Below are 20,383 nucleotides of genomic sequence, written 5' to 3'. Positions count from 1 at the left end.
TGTATTCCCACTTTGCGTTGAAAAGGAACTATTTACATTTTGGGTTTTTGTCAGAATATGTTCCTCAAATTATTAATGCGGTCACTGGAAGGTTAACCCTGTCCTGACCAGTCACATTGCAAAAGGTTTGGAATGTGACCTGGTTAGCTCAAATTTGCCGGTCAAATGCACCTTGCACAACTTGTATCGCCTGTCGGGTGGAAACCTCATATGTCCAAAACTGTTACTTTTCATGATTCCAAAATGGCAGATCTCAAAATGAGCTTGTGGCTCTGCTATTTTTGATACTTGTGACACTGTAGTAAGATCAAGTAGCACATACATTTTTGAATAAACGTAATATAGACATAAAAGGTTTCTGCCCAACAACATTATTTACATTTAACCCATTCAACCCTATATACTTTGCTGACCAGGGCCCTTCCTTTCTTCCCTCTATACCAATTCTCTTTGCCAAAACTAGCCGATCTACAAGCTCATCGAAACCTAACCCGTTGAGAGATTGTGGACAGGTTATTTTGGCTAAATGTTCGCAAATTATGACATGCTAAGAATTTGGATGCTAGAGTACATGTGGGTAAAGAAATCTGTATTTCTTCTTTTTACATTTCGGTCTCATCAATGCACAAAAACGAAATTGACAGCTTAGCAGTGGTTGATTGAGGTGATAATTACCTATTTGACACATTTTGATTACTCAACAGGGAGAGCAGCTGTTACTGATTAAAAGTTTCAAGCTGATTACGGACGGTTGGTGTATTAAACTCAAACAATAATTTCATAATCCAAATTAAGCTCAAATTTAATTAAATTAGAATACATTTTGGTGTACCACATTCACCATTATTCATTTGTTGGATAAAGTTGTTGTTGGTAATTATCACTGTATATTTGCACATACGGGAAATATGTCCTCAGCAATTAACCCCATCCTACTATTAAATAAATATATCATAATAAAGCATAAATTATCTTTACAACAATGTTATTTTGAGCTGAAAAGTGTACGAATCTGTGCCAAAACATTGAAGGAGTGTTTTCTCAAAAGCTGTTATTTCCAAAACTGCTGGGTGAATCCAAGCAAGAGTCAGCTCATTGTGTAGCTCTGATTGTCTAATGTCTACATTCCTATGAAATGAAAATAAATAGCTAAATGAAATGCAAAACCTTTCAATGGCCATCTAGTTGCTGCGTTGTGCCAAACATGTGTAGGCTGTCATGTCATGTAAAAGTTGAGGTCCTTCAGTAGATTCACAGTATTGTTAGGTAGTATATCGTTGCTGCCGGGTGGAAACAAACCTTGTATGTTTTTAAAAATCAATTTAAAACTAGTCCATACCCGGCAATGTACACAGCCAAAACATGCAGACTTTTGTGCTCGGTATGCATAGTTTAAGTTTTGTGCAGTGAACAGTGATTTTATCATATTGGTGTGTGTGTGTGTGTGTGTGTCACAGTATCATCAGCAATATGGACCGTAATCTACAGTGAGTAAAAAGAGAAATGTACGATTTATCTACAGTGAAAAGCATTTACTGCAGTTTGCCTTGGCAGGCCTCTAATTATGATAATGCCAGAAATCCCAGTAGTCCCTGAGCGAAGGCGCCAGAGACATGAGAGAGAGAGAGAGAGAGAGGGAGAGAGAGAGAGCATGAGTCATTAATCTGAGGACAAGGCGGAAGGCCTGGTGGAGGAACGTCCACAAGTGTCACTGTATAGTTTCATGGCTACCAGCATAGGATCGACAAGAGTCGGTACTTGTGTGTGCGCGTGTGCATGTGTGTGTGTATATCCTCACTATCACCTTATGGAGGGGTTAACCCATTAGGTTAACCTATTAAGACCCGAGGCCGATTCTACAAATGCCTTCTAAAATTAGTACATCTCACTTTCCAAAAATAGTAGATGTACAAACTCGCAGCGTGGCACAAAGTGAATTGCGGCGAGCTTGTATATATGCTATATCTAAAATGGGGGTGAAATGAGGACTATTTAAAACATGCTCAAAGACTTGGCTTAAAGCTTATAGATTGTCGACAAAACATTATCCTCTCCCGGGATTTTTTTTATCATTTGTTTTTTAATGGGGTCCTCAGCCAAAAGCATATCATTTTGGGGGTCTTTGCAATGAAAGTGTTTGAGAACCATACTCATTCATGGTGATCAACAAAGCATCAATATTTATTCTGTATTTGTGAGATCTTGGTGACGTGCGTCTTGGCAGGCATGGACATCGTTACAGGGCTCAAACCCGTGACATATTGACGCAATGGTCTGTCTAATGCCTGTGAGCTACTGTATACGGTTCCAGGGTCCTCAACTTATATGTGACATGACAGGCCTTTCCTGCAACGTGTCTGCTAAACTGAAATGTCAAAATAACAGCTGTCCGTTTCAATTGACAGTAATAGTTTTTCCTATCGTTCCTTTGTTAACCGGTTATGTCCTGGCCCGGGCGCGCTGGCGTAGCGGTCCGGCGGGCACCTAGGCTGCAATGCAGCCCGACAGCGAGTCTCTGGTTCAAATGCAGATGCCGAACATAGTTATAAAACTAGACAAAGTGCCAATCGGCACAGGTCTCCACCAGGGCAGGTCAGGTTGTGGCCTCATGGTGGCGCTATAACAGGCTGTTGAGGAAGATTTGGGCCGGAGGTTCGTGTTGGAGGGATGCAGGTACAATGTTTTTCCATGTGTGCATACATAAGTTGTATACAGATCGATGCAGTTATAGCTAAAAACAGGAATTGGCCTGTTATAGCGCCACCGTGAGGCTGATTTTGAGGAAAGAATTGTGGCATGTCGTCCTCGGCCTAGTGAAAATGTGCGTGTATAATTTAACGGAAATTGCACACTGTGTTTGTGATTTGTGGCCTTTTTTGGAAATGGACGAATCGTGTGAGCTTTGGAAGCCAATCTTAGTTAATCAGGATGGAAGATGGGAAATGGTGGCGCTCCGTCTTGATCACATGACTATGGAGATAGTGTATACCGATTTGCGTGAAATGTGGATAAAATCTGAAGGAGTAATAATAGAAAATGTGTTTTACATATCTCGGCCTCCTGGTGGCGCTATAAAGAGCAGATGTGAAAAATTCCAGGCAAAGGTTTTTCCTTGGCCTCTAGGGAGTTGGCATACAAAGTTATCCACAGATCCGTGCAGTTAGAGGTAAAAACACTTTTCGGCCAGTTATAGCACCACCTTGAGTCTGAGTTGAAATTGTTCATGTGGCATTTTGTCCTCGGCCTAGTGGGAATGTGGGTACACAATTTCACGGAAATCACGCGATGTGTTCATGATTTGCAGCATTTTGTTTGAAACTGAGCACTCCTGTGAACTTTGGAAGCCAATCTTAACCAATCAGGATGGAGTGTGAGAAATCTGAAAGACCGGTTTCGTTGAATGGCTCTAGAGAGACTGTGTACCAATTTGCGTGATGTTTGGACAAAATCTGTAGGTGTACTGTGCAAAAACTTGTTTTGCACAAAGCGGCCTCCTGGTGGCGCTATAACAGGCCGTTCTGGAAAGTTTGGGGCAGAGGTTCATCGTTGGCATCCAGGGAGTGTGTGTGCAAAATGTGGCATCGACCGGGTTAACGGTGGCCGAGATTAGCTGCTCACGGACACACGGACGGACGGACGGACGGACACACGGACGGACGGACGGACACACGGACGGACGGAGTGCAAAACATACTCTCCCCACATGCCTTCGGCCTGGTGGAGACAATAATAGAGACGTCACCGGATTTCCCCACCATCCACTCCCCCACCATCCACTTGCATTGAGTTGCTCACCCAACGCATGAGGCGTTCTCACCACTTCTTCCGAGTGCATTCTGGGTTGGAATTGGGCCATATGTAAACGCGCTGGGCCAAAAACATTAACGAGCACCGTGGCTATGGCTCGTGTTCCCCTATGGCTCGCGCTCACCTATGGCTCGATGATGATAATGAACTTTATTTATATTGCACCTTTCAAAACAAATGTTCCAAAGTGCTTATGGCCCGGTGCCGCTTGAAGCTGCAATACCACTTTTGGTCACCATGTCTTTTTCGCTTCAATGATTCCCCTCGTTGACGTCTCTATTATATACAGTATATACTCTAAGATCCCGGTGACCTTTGCTGCGTGTCACTCCTCAGCTCTCTCTCCCCAATTTCCTGCCAGCCTGCTGTCCTATCAATAAAGGCATAAAAGCCCCAAAATAAATGCACTAATGGAAAATTAATTGGGCTCCGATTGGGCTGAAAATGTGGAGTCATACATAATGGATGTGTCATAGATGACTGATGTCACAGAGTGGTGACAGAACCAAATTGGAGCCACGCCGTTCCCATGTGGATCCCGAGATCCACATTATTTATTACATTACATTTGTAAACAACAACAAAATATTCAATAAAAAAAAAATGCCATGCCCAAAATAGGGACGCCTGGTTTGGGCAGTTAGTTTACAGTGTGCAGTCTTTGCACAAAAGCAGGGGTGTTCAATGTTTTTCCAGACACCTTAGCATGAGAGAGAGGAAGCACTACATTATTTTTTAATTGTGTTGCAGATTTCATAGATTTAAATGTGACTTGTTTGACAGCACTATCATCAGTGTTGTGCAAATTAATGTGTGGTTTTTTTGTGAGGCTTTTTTGGCTCTGTACTTGGTCTGCTCCCTTTTCCCTCTACACCAAACCCATTTGCGAGCAACGAGCTTGTAGATATACTATTTTTAGCTAATATTCCCCTCAGAATAGGGATGCTAGGGTTCAAGTGCTTCATGTATAAACTAAATCACACCCGTGTGAAGTGAGTGGTGCAACTCCGTGTGGGGGTCCCTGTGGGGTCCCTGGAAGTTCCAGACCCCAGGAACATGCCCAGGAGGCCGGGCCAATTCCGGCGAGCCACCCCAAGTCCAAAACGGTTGAGAAATGACAGAGTTACTGTGTGGGGGTCCCCAGGGGGTCCCTCTACTGTACTGTACCACCCCAAATCATGATATATACAGTGTGTGTGTGTGTGTGTGTGTGTGTGTGAGTGTGTGTGTGTGAGTGAGGCTGCGCAACAGTGTCCAAGCACTCTATTTTCGTGCTTGGTCACAGGGACAGACCCAGAGAATGGAGTGGTTGCACCACTCAAAAATAAATCCTATCACACAAAGACTTGGCAGCCCCCTGCAGTAACTGAGAACACCACACCACACACAGGGTCCTAGACCCCCTGTTGAAGACCCCTGCACTAAAGCCATCGCGGCATCAGAAGAGTCGGATGATAATGATGTTTGGGTTACGATATAGTTGTGCGATAATTGTGCTTCAGGTCTCAAACTGGTACTAAAAACAATGCTATCTGCATGAACTTCCAAAAGGGCAAACAACAAAGACTGCAAAGGAGGGTGAGAACTAAGAAGGAAAAGAAGGAAAACAGTGACGCAGAATGCTTAAGACAAGATCTGAGAGCCCCGGTTTCATTTCAACCGTTTCTCTCCGTCTCTTGGTTTGGTCTCACGTCGAGGTGCAGGGAATGACATGAGGACAGCCTGCAGCCATGAGTGGAATGTCATGACAGCCTGCAGCCATGAGTGCATGGAATGTTTCATTAATACGCCCATAAATAATAGCCTAACAGATCCATTAAAATCCATTAAAACTCTGATGCTAGTTCTATACAGTCATGTACTGCCATTTCTGTCCAATGTTTATTTGGAAAAAAGATGGATATAATGTACACATATATTTTTAAGGATCGATGCAGAAACATCTTAATTGTAAATTAACGCCCTAATTGATAACACTACAGCGAAGTGCAGTACCTGGTGTCGAGTCAGTCGGACCCACGGTGGTCCAGAACCGCCAAAAAGGCCTCTGCCCGGGCTCTGGACAGGGTCAATATATGGAGCTGGCCTGTTCTGACATCACAAGGTTCAGGTTCAGGTTTATTCGTCATGTGTATAGATACAGAGTATAAATACAATGAAAATTATTTTGCTCAGAGCACTCTCAGTCTTACATACACAGGACATAAACAAACATCTATAGTGCAAGAAAAAGACAAAAAAAAAAGAAAAGTGCAAGTGAAGTGACAAAACAGTGCAATACAGTTCAAGGCCAGCTGTTCAGCAGCCTGACTGCCTGGGGGTAAAAACTGTTACTGAGACGGGTGGTACGAGATTTGATGCTCTGGTAGCGTTTTTTGGACGTTTTTTGGACAACACTCCATATTTGGGCATGCCTGACACAGAACTCCATATAGGAATAAAGGGACACAAAGAGATGGGTGGAACGGGTACTCCGACACGGGTATTGCATAGCCGGGTGGGGCATGGATCTCCAACTTCCATCGTTACCGACTCAGTGTTCTACAGCTGGGCACCGGTCTAGTACTTTTGAATTTAAAATCTGAAAAGTAACAGTTCTGGACATAATGAGGTTTGCAGCCGATAGAGCAGATATGTTAAAAACAAAATAAATCGGCCTGGGCCATGGCTCAATGGTCCAGGCACCTTGGCTCGACTCCCGATCCCGACGGCCTTTACCATTTCTTGTCAGCCTACTGTCTGTCCCTCCACAAAAAAAACATTAAAAGAAAACAAAAAAACATTGCACGCCTTGCATCGAGGAGGTTGCAGGCGCGATACAAGAGGACACCCTGCAGCCAACGAGTGCATCATGGAATGTACTCGTGTTCAAATAATTAGCCAATAAATAGCCACGCTAACAGATCTAAGTCATTAAAAATGTGCAGTTCCTTACCATGCTGAATGTCTTTCATGTCCAGGTGCAGGGAGGACATGAGGATTCCCACTGCCTGAGAGCGCTTGTTGTTAAGGAGCTTCACAACCTGCGGAGAAAAAAACCCAGTGGAGATCACGTCAGGAACGTCTGCCATCACGTCATGAGCCCAGGAAAGACTAAAGTAAAACACAAGTAAAATCCTGAGTGTTCATTTTAATTGTTAAAAACATGGAACAAAATGGAACAGATGTCACGGCGGTGTTGGGTGGCTAATGGGTAAGCTAATAAAAACAAACAAAAAGGAACATCTTCATAACATCTACAGTGGCGTACTGAAGAATAACCTCGTCTTTTCACAGCTGTATACAGTATGGTCAAGGAGCTTGACAAGGAGAGACACAGGAAACAAACAGGATTATCACAACCTGGCCAAGCCAAACTGCAGAGAAGCCAAGAGAATGCTTTCTAGAACAGTAGAAAGCTGTTTTCACTAGCACTAGTGAAAACAGGCGATCTACAAGCTCACAACACATCGTGAGCTTGTAGATCGGCTATTATCACAACTTAATTTAATTTAATGTATTTAAATGTTGTGAGTTTGAATTTTTTGAATCTTTTGCAAAAATTATTGAAAACAAAATGTAGGAAATTAAAAAAAAGGGATATTTACTACCACTTTTTGGGAACCACTGAACTACTGTAAGAGCTTTAACACAATGCTTTTCAAACCTTTTGTGCCCAAGGTACAGCAATGGGCGAGTCAAAATCAAGATGTGTTCATAGCAAAAAACAGACGATCTACAAGCTTACAATGGGTCGTGATGCGATGTGTTGTGAGCTTTGTGTTTGAAAATTTGTAGAGATAAAAAAAGAGAATGCCTTTGTACTGAAATGACCGCACACAAGGTACTGATGTAGTCAATTAAATGTGAAAACAGCAAACGTACTCGCATGTTGCGCAACCGACCTTGTCATTTCAAAACAATTCTTTGAAAATGTAATAAAAGTGAAATATTTTAAGCTACGAATTTCCTGTAAGGAAACTGTTCCAAGGGGTGACCTCATCAGTAGGGTCGTGCACAGACGTTTGGGAGGGAAGCAGTGATCAGGAGGAGAAGACATGGGATCCCCTCAATACACACACACCTAGGCTTTGAAGTATGAAGTCATACTTCAAAATATCTCATACTGTACATACAGGCGCATTCCAACCACTAGTAACTGGTTTGTGAACGATGTATTACTGGGCTTGACTGGGCAGCCAACTCGGCCTGAACCCCATAGAGATGTTTGTATTGGCCTTTTGAAATATGCTAATATTATGAAATACTGGATGCTGTATATGCTGTAATCAACAAGAAGTCTTGAAATATTGCACTTTAAATAAATAAGTAATAGGAAAAGAAATCCACAATATAAATTTATTTTTGGAATGTATGTGGCTGGCATGTGCATTCAAGTATCTAATTGAATTGAATAATTTGAATTGAATGACCACGCAGTCACAGTGCCAATGTGGTTCGGTTCAGCAAGAGAAATTATGTAGGCTTAAAAAAGGCATTCTATTCTATGAATACAAATGAAATTAAACATGTGGTTCCATTTGTATACTCTCAAGAATTATGGTTGTCCTTGAAATTAAAATGTTTGAGAACCACCAGTATTGGAATTGTATAGCAGACGTGAAGTCTACATACCAGATCTGACAGTGTGATAAACTGGTTCTGGAAACGGTTCCAAATGTGATGGAACCAATTCTGGTTCCTCAATGTTGGATCTGGTTCCTTCGGTTCGGTGCGCGGCAATTTGACAACCAGGTCTAAATTGGACTTAATTTTCTGGACAGCGTGCAAACTCAATACCTGAAATGCACTGTTAACACTACCGAGCGGCACGGGATACGTTCCCATGTCCCAAACCAGTGATCCAGGGCTGATCAAAAGCTGAGGTCAGTGTTGGCCGATCATTAAAAACACGGACACAACAATAATTCAAATGTAAACAGAGATGACAGCTGGAAACCTAAGACTTACGTCTTGTGATCGTATGATTGCAAGTTTTAATAGAGTCCATTCGCACATCAGCCAGCAGCTGTTAGATCTCCTGTCTGTGAATGAGTGAGAATGAGTGCGTTTCTGCGTGATTAAATAATTAGCTTGGATTTCCATGTCAGAGCCGGACAGGCCGAATGGAAAGGGGAACATGAGGTCAACTGAACTGCAGCGTGTGCAGTGCATGCTGAGTGAAGCATCGTGTGTATGTTGGCATGAGTTGCATCTATGCGTGCAGTCGTGTTGGCTGAGGCGTGTGCGACTGTGCGTACTTAATGTGCTTGCGTGGGTCACGGACGTAACATGTACTGTAAAAGCATGTGCGTGCGTGTGCGTGCGTGTGTACTACATAAGCATAACCTTCCTCTCTCGGTGTAGAGAACAAAACCTATTGTCTCTCAGTGCAAGCATGTTTTCAGATGTCTATCAAAGCTCTGGACAATGGTCATTCTGGCACAGAACAACCAGACCTTCATCACCACCACAATGGGTTTAGTACAGCGTGCTGGTATTCTTAACCATATGAACTGTAGGGTCCCTATTCTGGGGGCACACCTGGTGTTCTTAACCATATGAACTGTAGGGTCCCTATTCTGGGGGCATACCTGGTGCATGCTTTAACCATATGAACTGTAGGGTCCCTATTCTGGGGGCATACCTGGTGCATGCTTTAACCATATGAACTGTAGGGTCCCTATTCTGGGGGCATACCTGGTGCATGATTTAACCATATGAACTGTAGGGTCCCTATTCTGGGGGCATACCTGGTGCATGATTTAACCATATGAACTGTAGGGTCCCTATTCTGGGGGCACGCCTGGTGCATGATTTAACCATATGAACTGTAGGGTCCCTATTCTGGGGGCACACCTGGTGCATGATTTAACCATATGAACTGTAGGGTCCCTATTCTGGGGGCACACCTGGTGCATGATTTAACCATATGAACTGTAGGGTCCCTATTCTGGGGGCACACCTGGTGCATGATTTAACCATATGAACTGTAGGGTCCCTATTCTGGGGGCATACCTGGTGCATGATTTAACCATATGAACTGTAGGGTCCCATTCTGGGGGCACGCCTGGTGCATGATTTAACCATATGAACTGTAGGGTCCCTATTCTGGGGGCACGCCTGGTGCATGATTTTGGAAACAAAATAAAACAAATAGGGATTTGGTTGGTGGTTTGATGCGCGGCTCAGTGCAGCAGTGTTGAGGTATTATGATGGAGTAAATACGCTGAACCACTAACTATTGTGATCTAATGATGATTATGGAATCAGTTATGACAGCGATGACGATGTCTAATTAATGGTTATGTAGTGCAAAATAACTTATAGGAACTTATGGGAACCCGTTGGATCTTTATGATGACACGGGTGTGAGATGGGTGTGGGATTGATTTTTGGTGTATGTATTTTGAATCTGGTAATTATTTTTATTTGGATTGATTGCAGAATTTGATTATTGAAGCAACTTCGAGTAACTAAAATTATGTTTTTGCTCTACGTAACATAGGATAGGCACTTACAAGCTTTCAGCTTCAGTCTATTCCTTTTGATCACCTTTAACTATGTAACAGTTTCCTTATGTTGATGTATAATTAAATGAATTATATCGATACTGTAGTGTGAAGATGATCAAATAAACTAAATTAAACTAAAACTGCTCCCGTTGGCCTGGGCCGTGGCTCAGTGGTCCAGGCACCTTGGCCGGTAGGAGTGTGCCGCAGGTTCGACTCCCGATCCCGACGGCCTTTACTGCATGTCACTCCCCCATCTCTATTCTCTATCCCCCATTAAAAAAAAAGAAAAAACCTGCTCCCGTTGAGCAGGATGGTGCCACTGCCGTGCATGGCTTCGGCTGCCGTCGATGTGTGAATTTGTACCACGTGTAACATAATGTGTGACGGTGTTTGCCGTTGCTGCTGTGTGCGTTAAATGTGAACGTGAAGTACATTGTGACTGGTTGGAAAGATTAAGAACATTTAGTATAGACTACATCACACAATCTGGATTAATTATGAGTTGTGTTTATATACACAGACTCCAGCTGTATGCTTGACCTAATCCAACTGATAAACCGTAGACCGTAGCACCAGATAAAAATATTTATGAGAAAAATCATAATCACTTTAAATTGTCAATCTGGTTGGAATGTCTCTACAACAACCGGCTGTTGTGGGGAATCCGACTGAGGACCGTTCGCTTGCACAGCAACAAGAATATGACCAAGCTTCCACTTTCCCACCCATCTAAGACTGCTACATGACAGACTCATAGGCGGCTATTAATGGTTATGACATATTTCCTCTACGTTAACCAGTTTCCTATGGCTGCAGTGCCCTGTACAATGACAACAAAGAGAAACGGCATTATTTTCCACTATCAAAATAAAAGCCTTCCTGGTAGGAGCAATTTCAGTGGAAAAAAAAAAGATTTCCAATTATTTCAATCAGCTAGCGTCAGAGGGAAAAAGGAAATACATGTGTGCCCATGCATGAACACGCGTGTGCGCCTGCACACACACGCGCACACACACACACACACACACACACACCTCAAAGTAAGCCTTTCACATCCCAATGAGAGCCTCTCCACCAGGCTATTCACAAGGTTAATCGCCGAAACAACTAGAAATTCCTAAAACACTATTTGGCAACTCAAAATTGCATCCAGATTTGCCACACAAAAAAGAGAGCAAAAAACACCAGTCTGCATAAAAAGACTCCGGCGGTGGGACGACGATAGTTCAAAGGAGACACAAAAGAATGCTCCAAAACGCATGCGACACACTAAACCGCTGACTTAATGAAATGTTATAAAAGTTAACTGCAGCCAAATAGCCCCATAATCAGATAATAATCATGAAGGAAACAATACAGAGTGGGCTGAAGAGATGGAGGGAGAGAGAGATTATAAAATGGATAGTGAAGAAGGCAGGGGGGCGAGAGAGACAAGCAGAGAATTGATAACTTGAGCAAGAGAAGAGAAGAAAGAGAGAAGATGGTGTGTGGGGGGTGGAGAGAAAAGTACATAGAAAAATACAAATTGAAAGTGGACAGAGGGAGAGAGGAGAGGAAGAAAGAGATTGAAAGTGGACAGAGGAGAGAGAAGAGGAAGAAAGAGATTGAAAGTGGACAGAGGGAGATAGGAGTGGAAGAAAGAGATTGAAAGTGGACAGAGGGAGATAGGAGTGGAAGAAAGAGATTGAAAGTGGACAGAGGAGAGAGAAGAGGAAGAAAGAGATTGAAAGTGGACAGAGGAGAGAGAAGAGGAAGAAAGAGATTGAAAGTGGACAGAGGAGAGAGAAGAGGAAGAAAGAGATTGAAAGTGGACAGAGGAGAGAGAAGAGGAAGAAAGAGATTGAAAGTGGACAGAGGAGAGAGAAGAGGAAGAAAGAGATTGAAAGTGGACAGAGGAGAGAGAAGAGGAAGAAAGAGATTGAAAGTCGACAGAGGAGAGAGAAGAGGAAGAAAGAGATTGAAAGTGGACAGAGGGAGATAGGAGTGGAAGAAAGAGATTGAAAGTGGACAGAGGGAGAGAGGAGAGGAAGAAAGAGAAGGCAAAAGTGAGGGATGAGCAGAAAGTGAGAGAGCGGGTGACTTGAGCCCAACTTATATTTTGTTGGTAGACGGTGTCACCGGGTAAAATATAGCTGACCTACAAGCTCACAATGTGACGCGGATGCAATGTAGCGAGAGCTTGCAGGTCAGCAGTTTTCGGCCGCGTGACACCGCCGTACAACGGAGCATGCACCTCTAAAAGGGCAATTTTAGAGGTGCATGTGTTGCGAGGAATCCAGTGAAACCGCATCGTGTTTAGGAGAGCCTTGTAAAATAAATAAGCTCTACATTAGTGGAGACCCTGGTCTGTCTGCCATCTCCCACCGCAATGCATCATGGGGGAGGGGGAGAGCGCTTTTAAATGTGCCTCTCTGGCCCCGTTTCACTTAAGGACTCACAAATATTATGAAATCGACTTCAAAGTTGAAAACCTCCCGTGCAGCCCCCTCCAACAAAGGGAAAAAATAAATAATCACATACATTGAAAAAAAGAAAAGTACCATTGCACACTGCAGCCTTTCATAGGGAGCAGTTTACCCACTTCTTTGCCTTCTTTAAAATTACATTCCCACAATAGGAAGACACCAGGTTGAAAGTGCTAAGTAGAGAAGGTGAGAGGTTCAAGTAAAAAGACTAAAGTAAAAAAGTGATGGCGTCACTAGATCGATCCCATCTTTAAAAGAAAAAACATTATACCGTTTCCGTTAAGGAGTGCACGGCTGATATGAAAGCACCGTCTCAGAGTTTATGCGAATGTGTGCATTTTGACGTGTGTCCTTGTGCGCGCGCGCGCGAGCGAGCAAGCGAGAGAGAGAGAGAGAGAGAGAGAGGATGCAGCTGTAGAGCGAGGGGAGGAGGGGGCGGGAGGGTGTCGGGACGGATGGAAGACTTTCTTCTGTGTAGCAAAAAGCCACAGACGCCAAAACACCTCAGAAACAGCCAGCATCCCCCCCCTCTCCCTCCTCCTGTTGCTCGGTCACAGACACGCAGATATATACAGAGAAAAGCAGACAAATAGGAGACCTGCAAAAGTGCATCCATACAAAAAACACACACAAGTGTGACACGACATTGGTTGAAAAGTCTATGTTTGCAAGTTCAATCTAGTTCATCTACACAACCAGAACAACTCACGTCACAGAGACCATAATAAATATTATTTTCAATAACTGGATTCAACAGTACTGCTGTGGCATTTCACAGGTTCCTTAGAGACTAGGATAGACATTAGATGCATGCTTCCTTTAAGATCCCACCCCTCAGCCTACCTGCTTTTTATTCTCTCCACCTTTGTCTATCTGTGTGTATATATTGTCGCTATCGGGCAGAAACCTTGATATGTCCATATTTCAACATCTTACTTGCTTTCACAGATCAATATTGAAATGACACACACGTTGTGAGCTTGTAGATCTGCTATTTTCACACGCGACAGCGACAACATGTATGTACATCATCAATAGAGGCAATGAGAGGCTGACAAAGGATGGAGATGAAAAGCGAGGAGAGGAAAACAACGGGAAGGAAATGTCTTATTCCCTTCTGAGTTAATGGAATAAGAAAGAATGAGGAGACAGGGAAGAGGGAGTTGGAACAGAGAGCAGGTTCTCACACACGCTGACCTGCTTGGCCTTGGACTTGGTGATGGTGTCCGAGAGCGGCTTCTTCTTCTCCTTCACCGCCGTCTTGCAGAACACCTTCGCAAACTCCTGGAAGTCCATGTCGTCCGGCTCGTCGATGTCCTCCCACACCAACGAAGTAGACGCCTCCCTGGGACAAAGAAACACATCCACAAGCACAAACTGAAGTTAAAAGTAGCCATGATACATAGAACATGCTATGAAATTGAAAGGTATACAGTGAAATAATTAGGAATTAAGATTACAGAGAAATACCACCACTACTAATAATATTAAAACTTATTTATAAAGTGGGGGTTAACTGAACGAATGTTGCGAGATTGTAGATTGGCTATTTTCACAATGTAATTAAATCTGTCGGGTGGCAGCCCCATATATCCAAAACTGTTACTTTGCAGGATTCAAATTAAAATAAATAGACAAGCTCAAGTTTCGAGCTTGCAGATCTGCTACTTTTGATGCTTGTGTGTGACGCTGTATTATGATAAAGAATGGGTTTATTTTACAAAAAACACAAAAAGTTAAAATATGGAGATAAGGTTTCCACCCGACAGCTACGATATGATCAATCAATGTAGACATCACACATCCCCCACACAGCAACATCCTGCGTACTTCTTGGTGTGCAGCTGTATCCTGGTCCAGTAGAGTGGTTTCATGGGGGCGGGCGGCTCCACCACGGCCTTCCTGGGGGGCTTCTCGTGCGCTGCGCCGCCCAGGGCATAGAGTCCCAGGGGCAGGGGAGGAACCAGGAACCCCAGGGCCCCGGGGGGAGCCGGGGCTCCGAAGGCACCCCCTGGAGGAGGAGGGGGAGGCGGGGGCCCACAGCCAGGTGGTGGGGGAGGAGGCGGTGGCGGGCACCCCATTCCTGGTAGCGGAGGTGGAGGAGGAGGTCCGGGAGGGCCGCCCGGGAGAGGAGGAGGTGGTGGTGGTGGTGGTGGTGGTGGAGGTCCCGCCATGCCGGGCAAGGGAGGAGGCGGAGGCGGGAGGGCTGAGCCCGGTGGCAAGGGGGGCGGTGGAGGAGGGGGAGGCATTGCACCCCCTGGTAATGGAGGAGGTGGTGGTATTGTGTGTCCTGGAAGCGGTGGCGGGGGAGGGGGTGGTGGCATCGCTCCTCCGGGGAGTGGTGGTGGTGGGGGAGGAGGTGGCATCCCTACCTGGAAGGGCGGAGGCGCGTGAGACTGCGGCTGCTGTTGGCACGCGCACTTAAACTCGGCCTGCACCGCTTTGGGCGAGGTGGGAACAGGCACGGGGACGCTCAGCTCGCCAGTCCGCTCCACCGGGTCCGTACAAGGCACTCTGAACATAAAGCTCTCGTCCATGGGCGAGGTCTGGACCGACTTGGCTTCCAGACAGTCCGCCATGGCCGTTTCCGTCTGCAGGTGCACGTCACACACGACCCTGAGGAGGCCATCCTCGCCTCCGCACTCCTGGTCCCGGGTGCTGGCGGTCGCAGTACTTTCCAGCAGAGGGGGAAGATTCTCGAGCTCTGCGATCTTGGTCCTCAGGTCCTCGATGGTTTGCTCTAGCTGTAGGATGACGTTAACGTGTTCCACTTTCAGTTTGACCGTCTTTAGCGTGCAGTCGTCCTGGAAATGGAGAAAAAAAGAGAGGAGATATCACGATTTTGACAATCTGATAAATCTTTTTCCTCAATAAACGTGATTCATACGTCGGTTTCTGGTTCTAAATATTGGTTTCGATACATTTTCTAGCCCTAGAACTTGCATAACAAAAGTTTATTTAAAACCTTATGTAATACATTCAACACATACAACAATAACCTCTTCAAAACAAATAACATGAGCAGACAAAGAAGGGATAATACGATCTTGAGTTTTGCATTTTTGGTAATTTGTAAGAAATGCTTTAAGGCCCATGGGCCAAGCCACTGGAATACAAATGTAGTGTACGAGTATAACATCCCAAAGGATTTATGGGAAAATCAACTACATTTTTGCAAGACTATGAAATTTCACTTTGCAACCATGAAGCTAATCTGAAAGGGGGGCATTCCATGGTTTCTTCAGTCCAGGACCAAACTTTTATAAATGTATTCCTTAATTCTGGGGCTCAACATAATGAAAACCAAGAACCATGAACCAAATCTTAATTTGCTTGTGCATTTTTTAACATCCGCATCCATCAGCAAACAAGCGTGCTGTGACAAATTTTGGATGTAGACTCATAACGTGAGAAGCACTGGGGTACAACGAGGAACAAACTAAGTAATCAGTCATGAAAATGTACTTGCTCTTTCTGCCATTTAAAAAAAAGATACCCCTCTGTTCTGCAAATCTATCCAAACATGACGTTTCACAGGAACACAAGATGACTTCAACCCTGGTCACCAATTTGAATCCTTCACAGCAGCTTGGAAAGTCTGAATGTAAAATCCTCAATCCTGTAAACTAGAGCCGGGTGTTCTAGAATACGAAGTAAAATCGAATGAATTTATTATTAAAACAAAAACAGATAATTCATTTAATAAATAATTTGAGCCCTATTGCAGTCATGTTATTATAGGAACAAAACTCCAAAAAGTGAAAATAGCCGATCTACAAGCTCACAATGTGTTGCACTGCAAGGCGTTGTGAGCTTGTAGATTTGTTAGTTTCACTATTTTTACTTGAAACAAAGTATAAAATGAAGTGGTTAAACGATTCATTTAAAATTCACTTATCGATTATAATACAACCCGTTTTTTTAGGATATTAAAAATATAACGTAAACGATAGTTGCAGCTCTATACTAAATATCATCTTGGACCATGACTAAATAATATTCCAAGCTTAATTTAACTGGTCTTAAAGGCCGCATTATAGAGCAGCGAAGTCTTGACTGACTATAAACGATACAGAGCCACCTCCCTGACAATATCGCCTGGACAGTTTGTTTATTTTTGGACCACTATTCGTACATGAGTCAATTCTAAGTCTTTTCCATAGGGAAAATACTTCAGTGAACTAGGAGATGAGTGAGTTACTTCAGGACCTCGGTACCTGAGTGAAACAAACAACAAAAGCTTCTACCTGTTTGGCCATCAGATCCACATGAATGATTATTAATCACTAGTCCCTCAAAATATACTTGATATAAATATCTTTAAAAACCTTTGTAACATTATCGATTATAGGTCATCGGTAAACAATATTGTGTATTTGATTTTGATCAATTACAAAGCCATCCTTCCTTCCTCCAGGCTGTTGGATAAATAAATACCAGGGTGTTTTAGGTCAACTTGTCCGCTTAAATAAGGTTTAAAAACCAGGAAGATTAAGAACATTTGGGTCATAATTTGTGTTGCCAATAAAGCACTGGTGTTGATTTACAAGCTGGGGTCATGATGGTGTGACTACATTTTTCCACAGCACTTGATCTACCACATGACTGTTTATCAGCCCACCACTTCTCCAACAAATATGTGCCTTTGCTGCCACCTGCTGGTTATACAGTAGAGCACTCAGAAACCTGCCAGTGGACTACACAATAAGACTTCACATAGTAGTAGTAATGGACTACCAATCACATTTTAACCACTTAAAAGTCCTGTAAGTCAGTGGTTCCCAAAGTGGGGTCCGGGGACCCCCAGGAGCCCTTGAGGGAGTTCCAGGGGGTCCCCAACTAAATGAAAATTAGGAACCAAATTGACCCTTATGGGTCTGTAACTCAGAGAACGTACAAATGGAACCAAATGGACCCATTTGTACTCTCAGAGATAAATTAACATTGATTTCTTTTTGATGTAAATATATAAGATAGATATAAGATAGAACTGCCATTAAATGGGGGTCTGTAGAATACTATGCATGTCAAATTGGGGGTCCTTGAAATTAAACGGGTTGAGAATCACTGCTAGAGCCATAAAAAATCTCTTTTGGAGGTCCCTGGCATATCTTTTCAAATGGGGGTCCACGGGCTAATTAGTGTCTTTGACATGAAAAAGTTTGGGAACCACTGCTGTAAGTAATACGTTTACAAATTAAAATGAATTGAATACATGATAAATAGCCCTATATTCTGAGAGCAGTGTTTTTTCAGTAGCAGGGGTCTCCCCCCGTCAACAGAGCTGTTTAATAAACAGAAATTTATTTTCAGGTCGGGATACAAATTCCATCAATCCCCTGCAAATTTTGAACACTAGTGTATCCCTCTAGCATCTTAATAGTCAAATATATTAGTCCGGCAGCCGAGGTGGACGGGTGCGAAATCTATTTTTTATTGGCCTAAAATAGTGTCTACATACATCATGAATCCACTTGCTGACCGGCTGTCAGTATTGAGCAATCTTTTGTATAGGGGTTTCTTGTGACACTCCCATTAACATCCTGTATAAGGCCAAAATCTCAAAAATGTCAAACTTTCCTTTAAGTAGCATGTGACGTGTCAAACTAGGGGGTTTTCATGATTCTGAATCCATTCCAAGCATAACATTTGTCATGACGGCTATGGCCGTTTTTAGCCCAAGGAGTGTTTTTGTGCAAAAACTAATGCTTGGAATGGATTCAGAATCATGAAAACCCCCTAGTTAGGATTGGACTAGGACTAATTAGGATGTTAATGGGAGGGTCACAAGAAACCCCTATGAAAAACATTGCTCAATACTGAAAGCCGGTCAACAAGTGGATTTATGACTATGAATATAGACAATATTTTAGGCCAATAAACAAAATAGACTATATACCAAATTTCCCACTTTAAACAAAAGAAGCCTGTCGGTTGCCGGACTATTATGAAGAAAAATGACTGACCTGCAGTTCTTTGAGGTCTTCCTTCTGCTGCCGTTTAAGACCCAGGAGGGCTGACTGGTATTCTAGAGAAAAACATGGAGAGACTGTGTAAGGAGTAACACAGGTACCATTCTGAACTCCCAGGATCCTGGTTAGATTTTGCACCACCACCAGCGGTCCAAATAAGACCCTTATGAGTCTGTAACTTCGAGAGTGTGCAAGTGGAACCAAATGGACCCGTATGTAACTATGTATACACTCTCAAATGCATTTATTTGTTGCAAAGCCTAAAAGCAAATTTCTTTTTTTAAATAAGTTCCAATGTTCAATGCCAAAAACACATTAATTAATCATGTTCAATCAAGTTATTTGTATGACAATTAATTGTCAAGTCTTTTCAAAGGAAATATTCACATATAAAGTTATAAACTTAGATGCAAGGGTGTTGGGACAGTATTAATTACCATTAATGAAGAAAAATCCTGCATGCTGCTCTTGCTGAGCAACAACAAATCAAATGTATTCAACACCTAACGCTGAAAACAAAAAGTCCTAGTTGGCAATGAACATGATTCACTAAGGAAAAACTTTGGTGAGACACTGAACAGATCATGCTTCACTCACAGAATGGAACCTAACTGCAATGTTTAATTAGTTCAGAGTAAAAAGAAAAACATTATAGTATTTGGATGGTTAAAACGGTTAAGATATCAGAAAATGAGATGGCATGCATGCCAGAGCTATTTGCTTTTAACAGACAGATGGATGGATGTTAGGATCTCACTGACAACAGCAGGGGGGGATAATGTGGGAACAAAATGCTGTTGAGTCAAGTGTTTGAACCCATCTTTAGCTGCTGCCCTGTTGGCGACTCATTCACTGTTGCTATGCGACCATGCTCGCTTTTATGCAATGTTGTGGCACAAGACCCACACACACACACACACACACACACACACACACACACACACACACAAAAGCTCAATGGGGTATAAAAAGAAAAGCTAAAATAAAAGAACACAAATTATTACTCACCTTCACTGTCCTCTAAACATGTCACAGCATAAAGAAAGAGAGATTCCATTCAGCACAAAAGTAAAAGAAAACTTGTGAATAAATAAAAATCCTTGCACAACATTCATTTTTAAAGGGAGAGTACCATATGCATGCTGTGTGCTCTGTGCTGTCATTAATTGCCCCTTCCCTATAGACTATCCTAAACCAGGAGGATGCACAACATATGTGTAGTAAAATATTAAGTATCCGCACATCTCATCCAGCCTGAAACTGCATCCTGGTTCTAATTCCTTTGTTTTAGAGAAGAGGTACAGGCCCTGCAAACATTAGCACCATTTTCTCCCTTTCGTGCATAAATCTAGGAGGAAACAAAAAAAAAGGGCCAGAGTGTCCCGGATTCTCTTGGGCTGCAGAGAAAAAGGTTAATCGAGTCGGAAGAAATGGAAGACATCAAAGCAAAAACAAATGGCCGGAGAGAGAAAGCACATTAACGACAGCGAGAGGGGACGTTTTCTCACAAAGCAACGCTCAGCAGTACTGTGGCTGGGACTGGGTGACATCATAGCTGTGCTGTTAGATTCCACATTGGAAATAGAATAAGAAAATAAATATAAAATGTTACCCGAGTTTTTCAAGCCCTTAATGTATTAAGCGG

At 43.1% G+C, this 20,383-nt stretch overlaps 1 protein-coding gene across 1 annotated transcript in view; it reads right to left on the bottom strand.

The window, feature by feature from the left end:
• LOC310874682 (formin-2-like) overlaps positions 1 to 20,383 on the bottom strand; it is a gene marked incomplete at its 5' end in the record, with an annotated part of 105,936 nt that overhangs the window by 65,027 nt on the left and 20,526 nt on the right. Inside the window, 4 exons of the mRNA XM_083787544.1 lie at positions 6,743 to 6,830; positions 13,964 to 14,111; positions 14,597 to 15,570; positions 18,733 to 18,794. Of these exons, the coding sequence (XP_083643670.1) occupies positions 6,743 to 6,830; positions 13,964 to 14,111; positions 14,597 to 15,570; positions 18,733 to 18,794 (1,272 nt within the window). The remainder of the gene's footprint in view (positions 1 to 6,742; positions 6,831 to 13,963; positions 14,112 to 14,596; positions 15,571 to 18,732; positions 18,795 to 20,383) is intronic.

Source organism: Protomyctophum parallelum (assembly GCF_964188405.1).
Source record: "Protomyctophum parallelum genome assembly, chromosome: 17".
In the NCBI taxonomy this organism is placed as follows: domain Eukaryota; kingdom Metazoa; phylum Chordata; class Actinopteri; order Myctophiformes; family Myctophidae; genus Protomyctophum; species Protomyctophum parallelum.
The sequence above is the reverse complement of the archived record's forward strand: the minus strand, read 5'-3'. Positions and strand labels throughout refer to the sequence as shown.